The sequence below is a fragment of the Fukomys damarensis genome, unplaced genomic scaffold (assembly GCF_012274545.1).
Source record: "Fukomys damarensis isolate Sample0158 unplaced genomic scaffold, DMR_v1.0_HiC HiC_scaffold_2, whole genome shotgun sequence".
NCBI lineage: Eukaryota > Metazoa > Chordata > Mammalia > Rodentia > Bathyergidae > Fukomys > Fukomys damarensis.
The window spans coordinates 26825352-26839659 of NW_022900914.1; the positions used below are offsets into that span (position 1 = coordinate 26825352).

General features: G+C 36.7%; 1 protein-coding gene across 2 annotated transcripts in view; it reads left to right on the plus strand.

Annotated features, from left to right (window-relative positions):
* Foxn2 (forkhead box N2) overlaps window positions 1-14308 on the plus strand; it is a 60458-nt gene that overhangs the window by 31283 nt on the left and 14867 nt on the right. For both annotated transcript variants that reach the window (XM_010615800.3, XM_010615801.3), the window contains exon 2: window positions 773-1323. In XM_010615800.3, the coding sequence (XP_010614102.1) occupies window positions 787-1323 (537 nt within the window). In that variant the 5' untranslated portion in view covers window positions 773-786. The remainder of the gene's footprint in view (window positions 1-772; window positions 1324-14308) is intronic.

Here is a 14308-nt window from a genome sequence, read left to right on the forward strand (position 1 = left end):
AAAATCATACCTTTTAGTATAATATGTTTGAAAAATACTAGGAGTGGTCTATCTTTTTTTTTTTTACTCTTATAACACTGGAGTTCAAACTCGGGCACTGTACCGCTGAGTACCTACACCCTCAGTCCCTGTTTAAATTTTATTTGGAGACAGGGTCTTGTTAAATTGGCCACGTTGGCATTGAACTCATGATCTTCTGGCCTTAACCTCATGAGTAACTGGGATGGTTTATCTTTTTATAGTAAATATTTCAGATTTGAGGAAAGGATGTATTTGGAATTACTGTTTAAATATTATTTCAAATTTGACTATTTTTAGAATTAAGCTATATGTATGACTATTAGAGTAAAATATAGATCATTCAGGAGTATAGATCATAAAGTCTTATAATTAAAACATATAGCCTATTTGTTTTTAGTAATAATAACTTATTAGGTGGTTACTGTGGACTAGGTATTTTACTAAGTGTTTAAGCTGTATTATTAATTCTGTTAATATACTCATACATATGATGTTATAAAATTGCATTTTATTTACAGCTGTTTTAAATTATAACTTCTGTTCCTTGTATTATACTATCAGTGTCTTCATTATAAGGATACTGTACTTAAATATATGGGATAACTAATTGCAAAATTTCTCTGCTTGGGGATGTTTTACACACACACACACACACACACACACACACACGCACACACACTGCATTTCCTTTTTCCAGAATTTATGAATCTTGGGTATTACAATTGATTGATGATTGTTTTCTTTGTTGCAGACCTACAAGAGTAAATGGGTCCAGTAATTGGAATGACTCCAGATAAGAGAGCTGAAACGCCAGGAGCTGAAAAGATTGCAGGACTAAGCCAGATTTACAAAATGGGAAGCTTACCTGAAGCTGTCGATGCTGCCCGGCCAAAGGCCACTCTTGTGGGCAGTGAGTCAACAGATGATGAATTGACAAACTTGAACTGGCTTCATGAAAGTACTAATCTCCTCACAAACTTCAGCTTTGGCAGTGAGGATCTTCCAGGGGTTAGCCCACTCTATGATATAGAAGGAGATGGTGTGCCATCCTGTGGACCATCCTGTTACCAGAATCCAGAAAAAAAATCAACCACCTCAAAGCCCCCGTACTCCTTTAGTCTTCTCATTTATATGGCTATTGAACACTCTCCAAATAAATGTTTGCCTGTCAAAGAAATTTATAGCTGGATTCTGGACCGTTTCCCGTATTTTGCTACTGCACCAACAGGGTGGAAGAATTCTGTTCGACATAATCTATCCCTGAATAAATGTTTTCAGAAAGTGGAAAGAAGCCACGGCAAGGTCAGTGTTAATGAACATTGCTATATGTAGGGGAGCTAACATGGAATCCTTAAAATGTGGACACATCAAAGAAGACAAAGTCAAGTCAGATTACTTTGAGATTAACATATTAGCTCATCATTCCGTTTTATTTGAGGTATTTTAAAATTCTTATGTATTGATAGAAATCTAGCAGAATTATGTTCAGTGTATTGTAGTTACCTAGATTATGCTTTTTTGGTGTCCCAATATTTTTAGATTTTTAGTTTTTCTGTAATTCCTGTTTATTCTGTGTGACATCTGCCTTATAAAGTATAGACTGTTTATATTGATGTAAATGATATGGTTGGGTTTAAATCTAAGTTTACTTTGAAAAAAACAGATTTTCCATGGTAGGAGCAGCAGTATACTCTGCATGCAGGGAGTTCCCACATTCTCTGTGGGGGAGGACACAGGAGAACAGTGTGGACAGATGGAGTGCATATGAAGGAGGGGTGAATATTATGCATTGTTTACATTTTAGTTTTGAGGTCAATTCAGAAAACAATTTAAGACAAAGATATGTTGAGGTTTTCCATTATTGCCTTTATTTCCACTTGTGACAGTGGGAATGGTCTAGCAGTAATGTCTTATGCAACATAAATTTCTTGCCAAAGGAAAAGTTAAGTAACTGCAAATGAAGTTAGGTCAGTGAAGATACGGGATTTGAACAGTTGGTAATTTGAACAGTTGATCGACCTGCCTCATGTCTATATCCCCATTGACTTCTATCATCTTGCTCAACCTAAAACTACATCATGGGATAAGATCAGATTTAGAAATTCATCTTCTACTTGATTTGTATTATTTTGCACTTTATTCTTGCTTGCCTAGACTCTATCTTTTTCTTCTACGTTAACCGTTTAAACTTTAGTGTTCACTACTTTGCTGTTTTTGTTGTTTCAGTGTTTTCTTGGGTAATCATGTCCATTCCCATGGCCTTATATACTATCTGGATTCTAGAAACTCCCAGATCTTTCTTAAAGGCCAAACCTAAACTTGGAGCTAATTGTTAGACGTAGAGGTTTCTCAAATTCAGTTTATACAAAATTGAATCTTATTTTCCTCTCTTATCTCCTAGGGCAGTTGTGTCAAACCGATGACACACATGCTGTATCTAGCTGTTTGCTTTCATTGAAAGCTCTAAAAAGTTCACCATCACTGTCCTACGGTCTATCTGGATTTTAAGCTAGAAATCTGAGTCATCATAGATACCTGCCTTTTATAGTACTTAATTATTTAAATGTTAAATTTGAGGGGAATTTAGAGATTATCCTGATGAATTTTCTTATTTCATAGTTGGGGAAATAAGACTCCAGATAGGTAATGTTAGTTGACTATGGTCTGAAAAGCCAAATTTAGAGTTTAGAAAAGGACAGTATCTGGTAGCACCCGTACATACCTAAGAACTATTATTTGATCCTAGCCATTTCCTTCAGTTTCTGCTGTAATATTGGCCTAGTTCATGTCTTTCTCATTTCTCATCAGATTGAATTATAATATAAATATATATAGATTGAGGAGTCAGGCTTTGCATAGAGGCACACACCTGTAAGTCTAGCACTCTGGGAGGCTCAGGTAGGAGGATGGTAAGCTTGAGCCCTGTCTGAGTAACTTAGCAACTCTTAGTGAGATCCTGTCTCAGAATTAAAAACTTTTAAAAGGGGGCTAGGAATGTAGTTTAGTGCAGTGGCCCTGAATTCAGTCCCTAGTAGGCAGGAAGGTAAGTAGGTAGGTTGGGGTGGATGGGTGGATGGATTGGTAAGAGTCAGTATGGAGTATTGGAATCAGATGTTCCTAGACTCAGATGTGTGGCTTGAAATTAGTCTATTTTACTTCAGTTTTGTGACTAGTGAACTTAATGATATAATAAATTATATAAATATTAAATAAAAGCTAGACTTTTTGGTATAGTTGTCAAGGCTTCCCAGAGTTTGACCTCTTTGCAGCTCTTCATTATTCCATGACCTACCCCTTCATTAGGCTACTAGCTATTCCATTTTACTACAGAGTCATTGCTTATTTTGTTTCATCTGTCTGATTCTCTGTGGAGTTCCCTGTTCCTCAGAGCCCAGCTACCTATCAAGCACTTCCTTCATTTGCACATCTATTTTGTATGTGTATAACATTTTATGCAGTACATACCAGTTATGTACAAGTTTATATCTTCCACCAGGGCAGGTGTGAACTGTGTTACAAGCTAATGTGGTTACAATGGAATTGAAAACTCAGGCATCCCCATGAATTTATAGCCACAAGCTTTAATTAGAGAGGAAGAGAAAATGGAGAAGGGGCTTGACAGCTTTCAGAGATAAGGGTGGCCTTATAACAAAGGGAAGTAAAAGAAAAATGGAGAAGGACTTCAGTTGAGGAAGTGAAAGGGGCATAGTTTTGAGAGATAAGACTGGCCTGTTAACAAATGGAAGGGGTCCCTTTTTAAAGGGTTACTGAGTTTTTAAAGGGCCAGGATCTGGTTATTATTATCTCAGTTCTGGTTGAGAAGTCTGTGACTTGAGGGGGCAATCTAGTTTCCATAAGATGATTTTTTTTTGGTGGGGGACACAGTGGTGGTGGTGTTGGGGTGTCTCCCTGTTGTGGAGGTTCTGCTGGAATCCTAGGCAACTGCAGAATTATGGCAATGACTGGACACTTGGAGGCCCCCCTTTCGGGCCATAAAAGATAGATGAATATCCCTGCAGATCTTTTTATCTTGGTACCTTCAGTCTTGTGGTTAACATGCCTAAATGTGGAGCCGAGCAGGGATCTAACCTAGAGTTTTAAGATAATAAAGGAGACATTCAAAATAATTTTTAGTTACCCATTAGGCATCTGTAGGCCCAAGTGAATGGTTGCAGTTTTTAAGCAAAAGCAGCTAAGTCCCTGTTTCAGAAGAAAACATAAATTATGTTTCTAATTTGTAACAGGGTAAGGGCTTGTTAGTTTGTCCTCTGTCTTTCTGTGATCATCCCCAATAGTTTTATTTTCTCATGTAGTTTATTTTTGGAGACATTTTGGCAAAGCTTTAGTGAGGGTAGAGAGTGGAGGGTGATGTAGGAATAATAAATACCACTGTTTTAATGAGCAACCAGTCCTGAGTGAGGGCCCAGAGATACATCTACTTTTTGTTCCCTTTGGTAGTCCCAGACCCACATGGCGAAAGAATTTATTGCAGTAGTCATGGAGTTATCTTGCTAGTCATCCCCCAGCACTGTGATGTGATAATAGGTGGGTATGAAGATTCCTCACACTCTGAGCATAGCTGAATGTTCCAAGGTAGGCAGAGACAGTTGGGTCTCTTATCCCCTTAGATTGAGACCACAACCTTCTCCAAAACTCAACTTTTTTTTTCATTTTAATGCATAATTTTATTTGTTTATTTAATAGTAACCTATGAATGGACATTCAGGTTTCTAATTTTTTTGTTTTAAACACTGCTTCAGTGAAAGTAGTACATAGTTTTTTGTTTGCCTAATTTCTTCCTCAGGCTAAATTTCTAGTCATATTGTTGCAGTAGAGACTGGGTGTGGTAGTACACACCTATAATCCCAGCATTTGGGAGGCTGTGGCAGAAGATCAGCATGGGCTGCATAGTGAGTTCCAGTGTAGTCTGAACTACAGTTTGTAAAGGTTTCAGTCCATAATCGGCTGGCTCCCAAGGCAGGGTAGCATGGCAGACAGGCAGCACTGAAGAGAAACAGTTCATGGTAGGCAAAAGCAGTAAGGGGGACAACCGTAACTCTTTCTATCTTATCCATGCAATTTAGGGCAGGTAGCATTCACACTCTTAATCCCAGCGCCCCTTCTCAGCATCACACTCTCTAAATCCAGCCACCTCTGAAAAAGCCCCACATATGATTGCATGAGGCTTTAGGGGAACATCTAGATACAAACTATAACACCACTCTTTAACTTTCTTCTCTTTTTTCTCCCTTCCTCTCCAGGAGGGCTGAGCTACATCCCCAACCCTTTTTATTTTTTTACTTTGATTAGACTGACCTGGAACTTGGAGTCCTCCTGCCTTAGCTTCCCAAAGGCTTGAATTACAGATGTGCATCACTATGCCTGGCTATAATTATATTTCTTTGTTTATTCAAATTAGACGTTTTCTGTTGGCCGCTAGTTCTTTTATCATATAAATTAAGACATCATGTCTAGTCTATATTTGTTAAGTAAGTTGCTAAGTAATGGTAACTGCTACATTATAGAGTATATAACATACCAGAAATCTATGTCCTCAACTATTTTACTGTACTCTTCTGCCTTAGCTTACCTTACTACTGATAATAGCAAAGACTTGGTTTCTATGTACTGTCTACCCTTCTAAGTATTTTATATTTATTAACTCAATACAAATAATAACTCTGAGATAAGTGCCAGTGAGGGCATTAAGATAGTGAAGAATCGTGTACTTTGCCCAAGTTCACACACTAATAGGTACAGAAGTTGGAATTTGAACCCAGGTAGTCTGGTACCAGAGTCTGTCTTCTTGACTGTTACACAGTCGAAATATAGCATAGAGGATCAACAGAGAAAAGCTGTTTTTTAAAAAACAAAATTGATAAAGAATAACAGTAAAAGGCATAGATAAATAATATTAGGAATACTAAAGGTTAGATACTACAAAGAGGATATTATGAAGACGTTTATGATGATATTTGAAAATTTTGATGCAGGTATCAAATGAAGAAAGAAAAATAATACCTAGGAACATAGAACTTTGTAAAACTAAAAGCAGAAAATATAAATAATCTATAATAATAAAATTAATCAAATCAGTAGTAAAACAAATAAAACTCTCCCTCTTCCCTCAAAGGAAACAAAAAAGCCACATGATTTTGTACCTGAATTTTGCCCAGTAAGGACAGAACACACAGTTCTACTTTTTTTTTTTTTTTCTTTTTTGGTGGGGCTGTGGGTGGGACTGGGGATTGAATTTAGGGCCTTTGCACTGAGTTATAGCATAGGCTTTTGTTTCCCGAAACAGAATCTCACTGTGTAGTTCAGACTGGTCTTAAACTCACTATGTAGCCCCTCCTGGTCTCAAACTCCCTGCAATTCTCCTGCCTCAGTCTCTCAAGTGTTGGGATTATAGGCATGCTTCCTTAGAACTTTTAAATGGTACAGTAAGGAAAGAAAAATTATAAAGGTAAGAAAGGAAACAATGAAACCTTCACATATTATAAAATTGTATATGTGGAAAATACATTATGATCAAGTTACTGGAATTAATTAACAGGGATATTTAATACAAAATCATTATGTAAAAATACCATTGTGTTAGTAGTCATGTGTTTGAAAAATTTAAAAGACAGTGTTTATAGTAGCCTTAAAAAGGAATAATGGATGATGTACGAGGTCTTTATAGGGACACACAGAAGACCAGGGTAAATAGATACCTCATGAAGAGACACCAGCTCTCCTCTAGTTGCTGTGTTACCGTCAGTTCCAATAGGGTTTGAATTGTGTGAGATCCCTTGATGAGGCAGTGGAGAGGTCTGGTATTTCACAATATTTGATATAACAATCTTTCTTCCTTTAATGACCTATGTTTTTAATGACATCGTGTTTTCCCACAATGTATTAGCTCTATGTGTTTAGCTAGATTCTAATTGCAATATGTGATCTACCTAATTTTCCACTAGATTAAAATTCCCATTTTTCCTTATACAAAATCAGTACCGGGGATCGAATTTGGGCCCTTGCGCTTGCAAGGCAGGCAGCGAAACCACTGAGCTAAATCCCTGGCCCCTGTTTTTGTATTCTTGATGATAGGCATTCTGACTGGGATGACATAGAATCTTGATATAGTTCTAATTTGCATTTATCTGATGGCTAGAGATGTTGAACATTTTTTCATATACTGTACTTTTTAGCCATTTGAACTCTTGATAAATATCTATTTGGTTCATTTGCTCACTCTTTAATAGGGTTTGTTGTTTTATGGGAGTTGATTTTTGAGTTCTTTATATATTCTAGATATTAATCCTCTTATCAGAAGAGTAGCCAACAAAGATATTCTCTCGTTCAGTGTGTTCTCTTCACTGTTTTTTTGTTTTGTTTTGTTTTGTTTGCTTTTGAGATGGGGTTCTCACTATATAGTTAGGATTGGCCTTTAACTCTCACTGTGTAGCACAGGCTGGCCTTAAACTCACATCAATCCTCCTACTTCAGCCTCCCAAGTGCTGGGATTAAAAGGCATGTGCCCCCAAGCTGGGGCACTCTGTTTCTTTTGTCAAAAGCTTTTTAACTTGATACAGTGACATTTTTAAATTCTTTTTATTTCTTGTGCTTTTCGGGCCCTATTCAAGAAGTCAGAAGTCTTCTCTTTGTCCTATAGCTTTAAGTGTTTCCCCTGTGATTTCCAGCAGTTTCTATGTTTCTGGTTTGAGACTGTCCTTGAGCTTGTGATCTTCCTGCCTCAGCCTCTTGAGAGCTGGGAGTACAGGTTTGAGCCACCACACCCTACTAAAAATGATTTTTGTATGTAAAATACAGCAACAATATATAGTAAAATACTATTTTTTAAAAATTGCCTTGCTCGTTTTGCAAAGAAAAGGATTTTCTTATAATGGGGAAATTCCAGGAAAGGAAGAAGGTTAGAAGATAGTATAAATTTTATTCTAGTGTTAGGACTTTTGGATATGTCCTTTCCAAAGTGCATCGTTAGATATTTATTATTTAATTGGATCATTTAATTCTTTTCCACTTTTAGAACTACTGTATTGTATCTACACTTAGAGCAGTATGTAAAGGATAATGTTTACTAGTAGATGTTCAGAAGTATGAGATAGGATTAGCGATGATGTAGTATGATTAAAGCTCCAAATTTGAAAGTTAGCAGCATCAAGGAAAATTTAGGAAAAGTACATTGTAGTGAAGTCAAGGAAGAAAACTTTAAATGGCTATAGTGTCAAATTGTTGAGATAAACAGAAGCCAAAGGATTATGGCTTTAAATATTATAATCAATGGCATGCTGATAATTGCCTAACAATTGGCAGGAGATGAAAGGTTTAAACTTAAGCAGATTTCTGTGGTATAAATGTTTCCGTCATGGGTAATATCAAGCTACCAATATGTTATTAAATGTGGGGTAGAGATGTTTGCAGTCAGCACTCTACTATTACATTTAATAAATTCATATAATTCAGTAAGAAAGAGAAAACCTAAAAGAAAAATGGCCAAGCATATGAACAGGCAATTCACAGAAAATAGCCAATAAATATATGTAAAGATTTTTTCATACTTATTAGTAAATAAGAGTAAAAGAACAACACTAACAACAACCAGCCCAATTCATTTATATGTATTAGAATGTAAATATTTTAAATATCTGATAATACCAAGTTAGGTGAAGATATGGGGAAATAGTGATAGGAATGTAAATTTTTTTCCTTTTTCTTTTTTCTCTCAAATGGAACCTACGGCCTTATGTGAAGCTAGGTACACATTCTATCAGTGAGCTGTATATCCCTGGACTGGAGTGTAAATTAGTATGACTGTTCTAGAGAGCACACTAGCAGTAGTTACTAGAATTACAAATGTACTTTTTTGATCTAGCAGATCAGATGTTGCTCTCTCCCCTAGAGTAACTTCAAACTTGTCCACAAGAAGATGTTAGTATAGTCACTTTCGTGTTGTTTATGATAAAGACAGAACAAAATATCCAGCATGGTATACTTTGTGTCCCTCAAAAAGGAACCTGGTGAAACAGCCCAGTTGCCCATCAACTGGAGACTGGATAAAGAAGATGTGGGGTTTTTATTTTGTTTTCTATAAAATGGAGTACTACTCAGCCATAAAGAAGGAGCAGAAACTAGAGATATTTATGTCTAAATGGATATACATTAAGGCCATACTCTTAAGTGAAGTAAATAGGACACACATGTGTAATGGTGTGAAAAATTAAAAGTATAAATAAGGTTCAAATTGTAGGTGAAATAGGAAGAAAAGGGCTAAAGGAATAGGGAAAGTGGGAAGGGTGGGGAAAAGGAAAGAACGGAAAAGAAAAAAATACGAGGAAAGGAAAAAATGGGAACAACATGGGGAATGGTGGAGGTGGGGTAAAGGGAGGGCTGGGGAATGGGGGGAATAATAAGAACCAAGATACGTCATGTAAAGGTACAAGATCCCAATGATGAATGTAACTGTACTGTATACCTAAAAAGTACCAATAAACTTAATGAGAAAACAAAAGGGACGTAGTCTTGTCCATAATTTTTTAATGTATGTGTTATTTATACAATTTGAGGTTTTTTTTTTTTTAAAGAGTAGAAGTATTTATTGAGAGATAGCTTCTGTCTAAGAGAAACAGAAGAGGTCCAGGGGATGGCCCAGTAGTTTTGAATATTCAAAGAAAGAAAAGAATTAAGGGAATAAGAACTAGAGAATGGGAAAGTATACAGTGCAGAATATGGGTACAGTTTGATAAGGAGAAAGAGGAATTATTTTACTATTTAAAAACAAAGATGAATATAGAAATTGTAGTATATTGGAACAAAAATTGGCAAGCTGTCACCATGAGTCAGGGTGAGAGTGAAGGAACTTGTAGATGATGGTGGTTATAAAAATCAATAGATCACTTTGCTTAAATGTCTGAGGTCTAGAAGAAAAAAAAAACATTCAAGGGCAGTGAGGAAAGCATATGGTTTTTTTTCCTAACTTGTGAGACGATTTTTGAGTTAATGCCAAAGTGACATTATTTTTTGTTGCACTCTGTGGAAGTGAAGTAAGTTATACTCATTTCCATTGAAATTAAATTTGGTAACCTTGACAGCACTTTTCTGATGATTAACTGCTATGTAGAGGTGGTAATCTCCAAAGAAGTCAAGATGGCAAGGTTTAGATCAAACTTATATAAAGCAGTAATCATACCCAACAAGTTAATGAAATTTTTTTCTTTTGTCATCCATTCCACCATTACTTCTCAAAAGACAGATCTAAAATCTTGGTTTGTTACTTGTCTGTCTCAGGATTTTAAAATTACAAAAGGTAGACATGGTACTGTTTTGGTTTGGTGTAGTTTGGTTTTCTGCTTTAAATGTTAACTCCTAAATCTTATATATACTTTTCTAAAGTTTTATAGACCAACTAAGATTATAACTGAGATTTTAATCCAGAAAAATGGAATTAAAGTTTGCTTGCTTTAGTACAATTTTAATTAATTACTTTTTAACTTGGTAGTTTTTTGGTTTTGGGTTTTTTTTTTTTTTTAAAGGGGAAGAGTTTATTTGGCTTACAATTCATAGAGGTTTCAGTCCATAATCGGCTGGCTCCAAAGCAGGGTGGTATGGCAGACAGGCCTTGCAGAGGAGAAAACAGTTTATGGCAGCCACAAGGTGGCAAAAGCAACAAGAGACCTTACTAGCGTCTCTCTGCCCCTTTTATCCCATTCAGACAACTGGAATTAGGGCAGTGCCAAACCAGTCACTCACATGTAGTGGTTTAATAATCACACACCCATAATCCTAGCATCACACATTCAAGATTCAGCCACATCCAAAAAAGACTGTGTGAGGCTTTGGGGGGACATCTAGACACAAGGCACAACATTCTGCCCCTGGGCCCTCAAAGACTCGTACACATTCCTTTATGAAAAAGGCAATTAGGCCATCTCTAAGAGTTGCCAAAATCCTAACAGTTTCAGCATTGCTGAAAAGTTCAAATTCAAAGTCTCTTCTGAGACTGAAGACAAATTCTTAGCTGCAAGTCCCTGTATAAATGGAAAGTTAAACACTGGAACATTCAATGGCGTAAGATAGACATTTCCATTCATAAAGTTACAAATAGGGAGATACAAAGGAATGGGAACAAAGCAAATCCAAAATTCAGCATGGAAACATTAAGTCCTATAGTTCTACTTCTAGCATTTCTTACAATCTTTGGCAAGTTGTAATCTCCAAAGGCTTGAGTGGCTCTGCCCCTGTGGTGCTGCAGATGGTTGTATCTCCCAGGGCTACTTCCTTGGGCCAGTTCTGCTTTCTCCTTGCAGCTTTCCTCAGATCATACGCATTCCTGGCTTCTCTAAACTTCTGGGGTGTCCTCTGCACCTTTGGCTTTACACTCAGAGCTTGACACCCTGCTCTCTCAGGGACACTGCCTGGCTTCCCAGGCCTGAAATCTAGGTGAAGCCTTCCTGACCCCATAACTCTTATATTCTGCATTTACCTAAAACCAATACCACATGGATGATGCCAAGGTCTGCTGCTAGCTAGACTAGTAGTCTTCCCTTTCTCTTCTGTCTTGGCTGTAGGGATCAAGTGCCTGGATCACTAAGCACTGTAAAACCCAATTCCGAGGAACAAATTCTCTAGGTCACTGCTATTCTGGAACCTGGTGCCCTGGGGCTTTCTTCTCAAAGCAGTCTTTTGTTTTCGCAATTTTGAGGCTACAAAAGATGGCTGCTGCTGCTGCTTGTGATGTTCTCAGGTCATCTTTTTTATTCTCCTCTCCCTTCTCAGAAATCAGGATTTCCTCTGCTCTGTCTTTGCAGTCCACAGCTTTACTGAAGTGTCCCTTCTGGACAAACTCAAAACATTTAAAATTATTCTGCTGGGCCTTTGGCTCCACAGAACTGCCTGAAAGCCCCCAAAAGCAGCCATACCACAGCCTCAACATTAGCCTGCCTCGAAATTACTTCAGTAAGATTAGTTTGCCTGCTGCCCTAATCTGAATCTCAGGCAGTCTCTGGACCTGAGCAAAATGCAGACAAACTCTGCCAAACCATAACACACATCATCTTTTTAACTTGGTAGTTTTAAAAGCCACCAAAGCTAGGCATAGTGGCGCATGCCTGCAATCTCAGCACTTGGGAGGCTGGGGCAGGAGGGTCACAGGAATTGGAGCCAGCCTGGACTACCTAGAGACAGACCCTATCACAAACAAATAAACAAGGCCACTGAAAAGGTAGGACAAGGCAGACAATTCTTAAAATATGCAAGGCAAGCACATTAACATTTCATCTCCCAATTTATTCTCTAAAACTTCCATTAAGATAAATTTTTTAAAATCTGACCCCTGATATATTATACCTCATGTCTTCAAAACTTTCATTGTTTTCTTATGAAATTAAATTCAGTGTAGTTACAAAATGCAAAATAGTAAAATATTTCCTGTTTCCATTGCACAAAAGATTTTTTATAGCTGAATTTAGTTTAAATACTTCTAAAATTCCATTATCTAAGCACAATAACATAGAGGCAGTTCTTAAGTGAGAATTAGTTAAAAATAAGTTCCTTTTTGCCCAGACTAGCAAATACATGGTTTTATCTCTTCTTACTGATAGTTCATGAACAGACCCTGTGAAAGGAAGTGCTGCCATGGTAACATAAACCAGACTGTTATTTGAGACCATACTCAGGATACTTAACTGCCCTGAAACTGCAAGTTTTCAAAACCAGTTCTTGCAATTTGCTATTTCAAGGAAATAGCCATTCTACTGTGATCAAAACAGCTTGCAATCTTTTCACAATAGAATTTGAAAAATAAACTTGAAGTCTAGAAGTGTAATATCAGGAATACCATGATAGAACTTGGCTAGAATTGTTGAAATAATTGTCTTGCTTAATGTATGAAAAATAATCCATATCTTTTCTATATGAAACTGAATTGGTTTTGGAGCAAAGGATGTGGATGTTAAATGCTTTAAATTTTTATTTCCCTATCATCCAAATACATTTATCACCAGAGTAAGTGACTGTGCAAGTGATTAAGTTTTATCACTTAATCCATAAATACATTTGTAGCACTTTTCTTGGAAAAGATTGTAATGTCAAATACTTGTTGAGTGTAATTAATGTGCTTACTACTGAATACCAGTGTGCCAGGACAGCCATAGTTTTTCTCTTCCTATACATGTAGGTTGCTAGGATGTTTAACAGTGTCTTAAATTCAGCTGTTGCACCTATCCACAGCTGATGTTTCTTTCAAAATTTATTTTGTCCCTTGTTCTTTATTACCTAACTTTTTTCTTTTATTTAGAATTAGTTTTTATTGATGGTTTTGTTAAACTCCTTCATCTCTTGGGAGTGAAAGAGTAAGAAGGTCTTTTTTTTTGTTATTCAACCAATATTCAATAATTTACTCAGTGCCAGTTACAAAATAACTCTTTGGTATTCATTTATTTTACAACTGTGTTACTTATACATAATTATTGAATCTAATCACAGTTCTGTGAAGTGGCCTGAATTGTTCTTTTTTTGTGGATAAAATGTGAATGAAAGGTAAGGCTCTGAGAAAGTAAATGATTTGTCCAGTATTAGCCAGTCAATAAGCAGTGATCAAGATCAAGATCAAGATCAATATGGAACAATATTCTTTCATTATGTCATTCTTCTATAAAAATTATGATGCAACCCTCAAATAATGGACTAATATTTAATTTGAAAAAAATTAGAAAATGGAAGCACTGTGGAGATTACATGAAATCTTATAGAGGATTTCATACAAGCAGAAATGATTCAGGAACAGGAAGCAAGTATATTTTATTGGTTTCTTTTGTGATGGTAAGGATCAACCCACGGCCTCACACATGCTAGGCAAACATTTGCCACTGAGCCGTATTCCCAGCCCAACTTTATTGTTTTGTAAAGAATTGTTAATGAAGTTGTAATGTGTAATTCAAGAGTTTTTATAATACAGAAGCATAATCTAAAACGATGTTAATGAATTTGAACCTCTCTGGTCTCGTAAGCTAGTGGAAGTTTCGTATATCATATGGTAGCTGTAATCATGCCTAGCAAGCTCATTTCAGGTTTTCATAGTGTGCAAAAGATACCACAGGGCTTTTCCCCAGTGTTTCTTTAAAACTTTCTCACTGTATCTATGTAAAAGCCCCCAAGTTGCCAGGCGTGGTGGTTCACGCCTGTAATCCCAGCACTCTGGAGGCTGAGGCAGGAGGATTGCTGCAAGTTCAAGGTCAGCCTAAACTACAAAACATGATCCTGTCTAAAAAAAGAAAAGTTCTGGGTT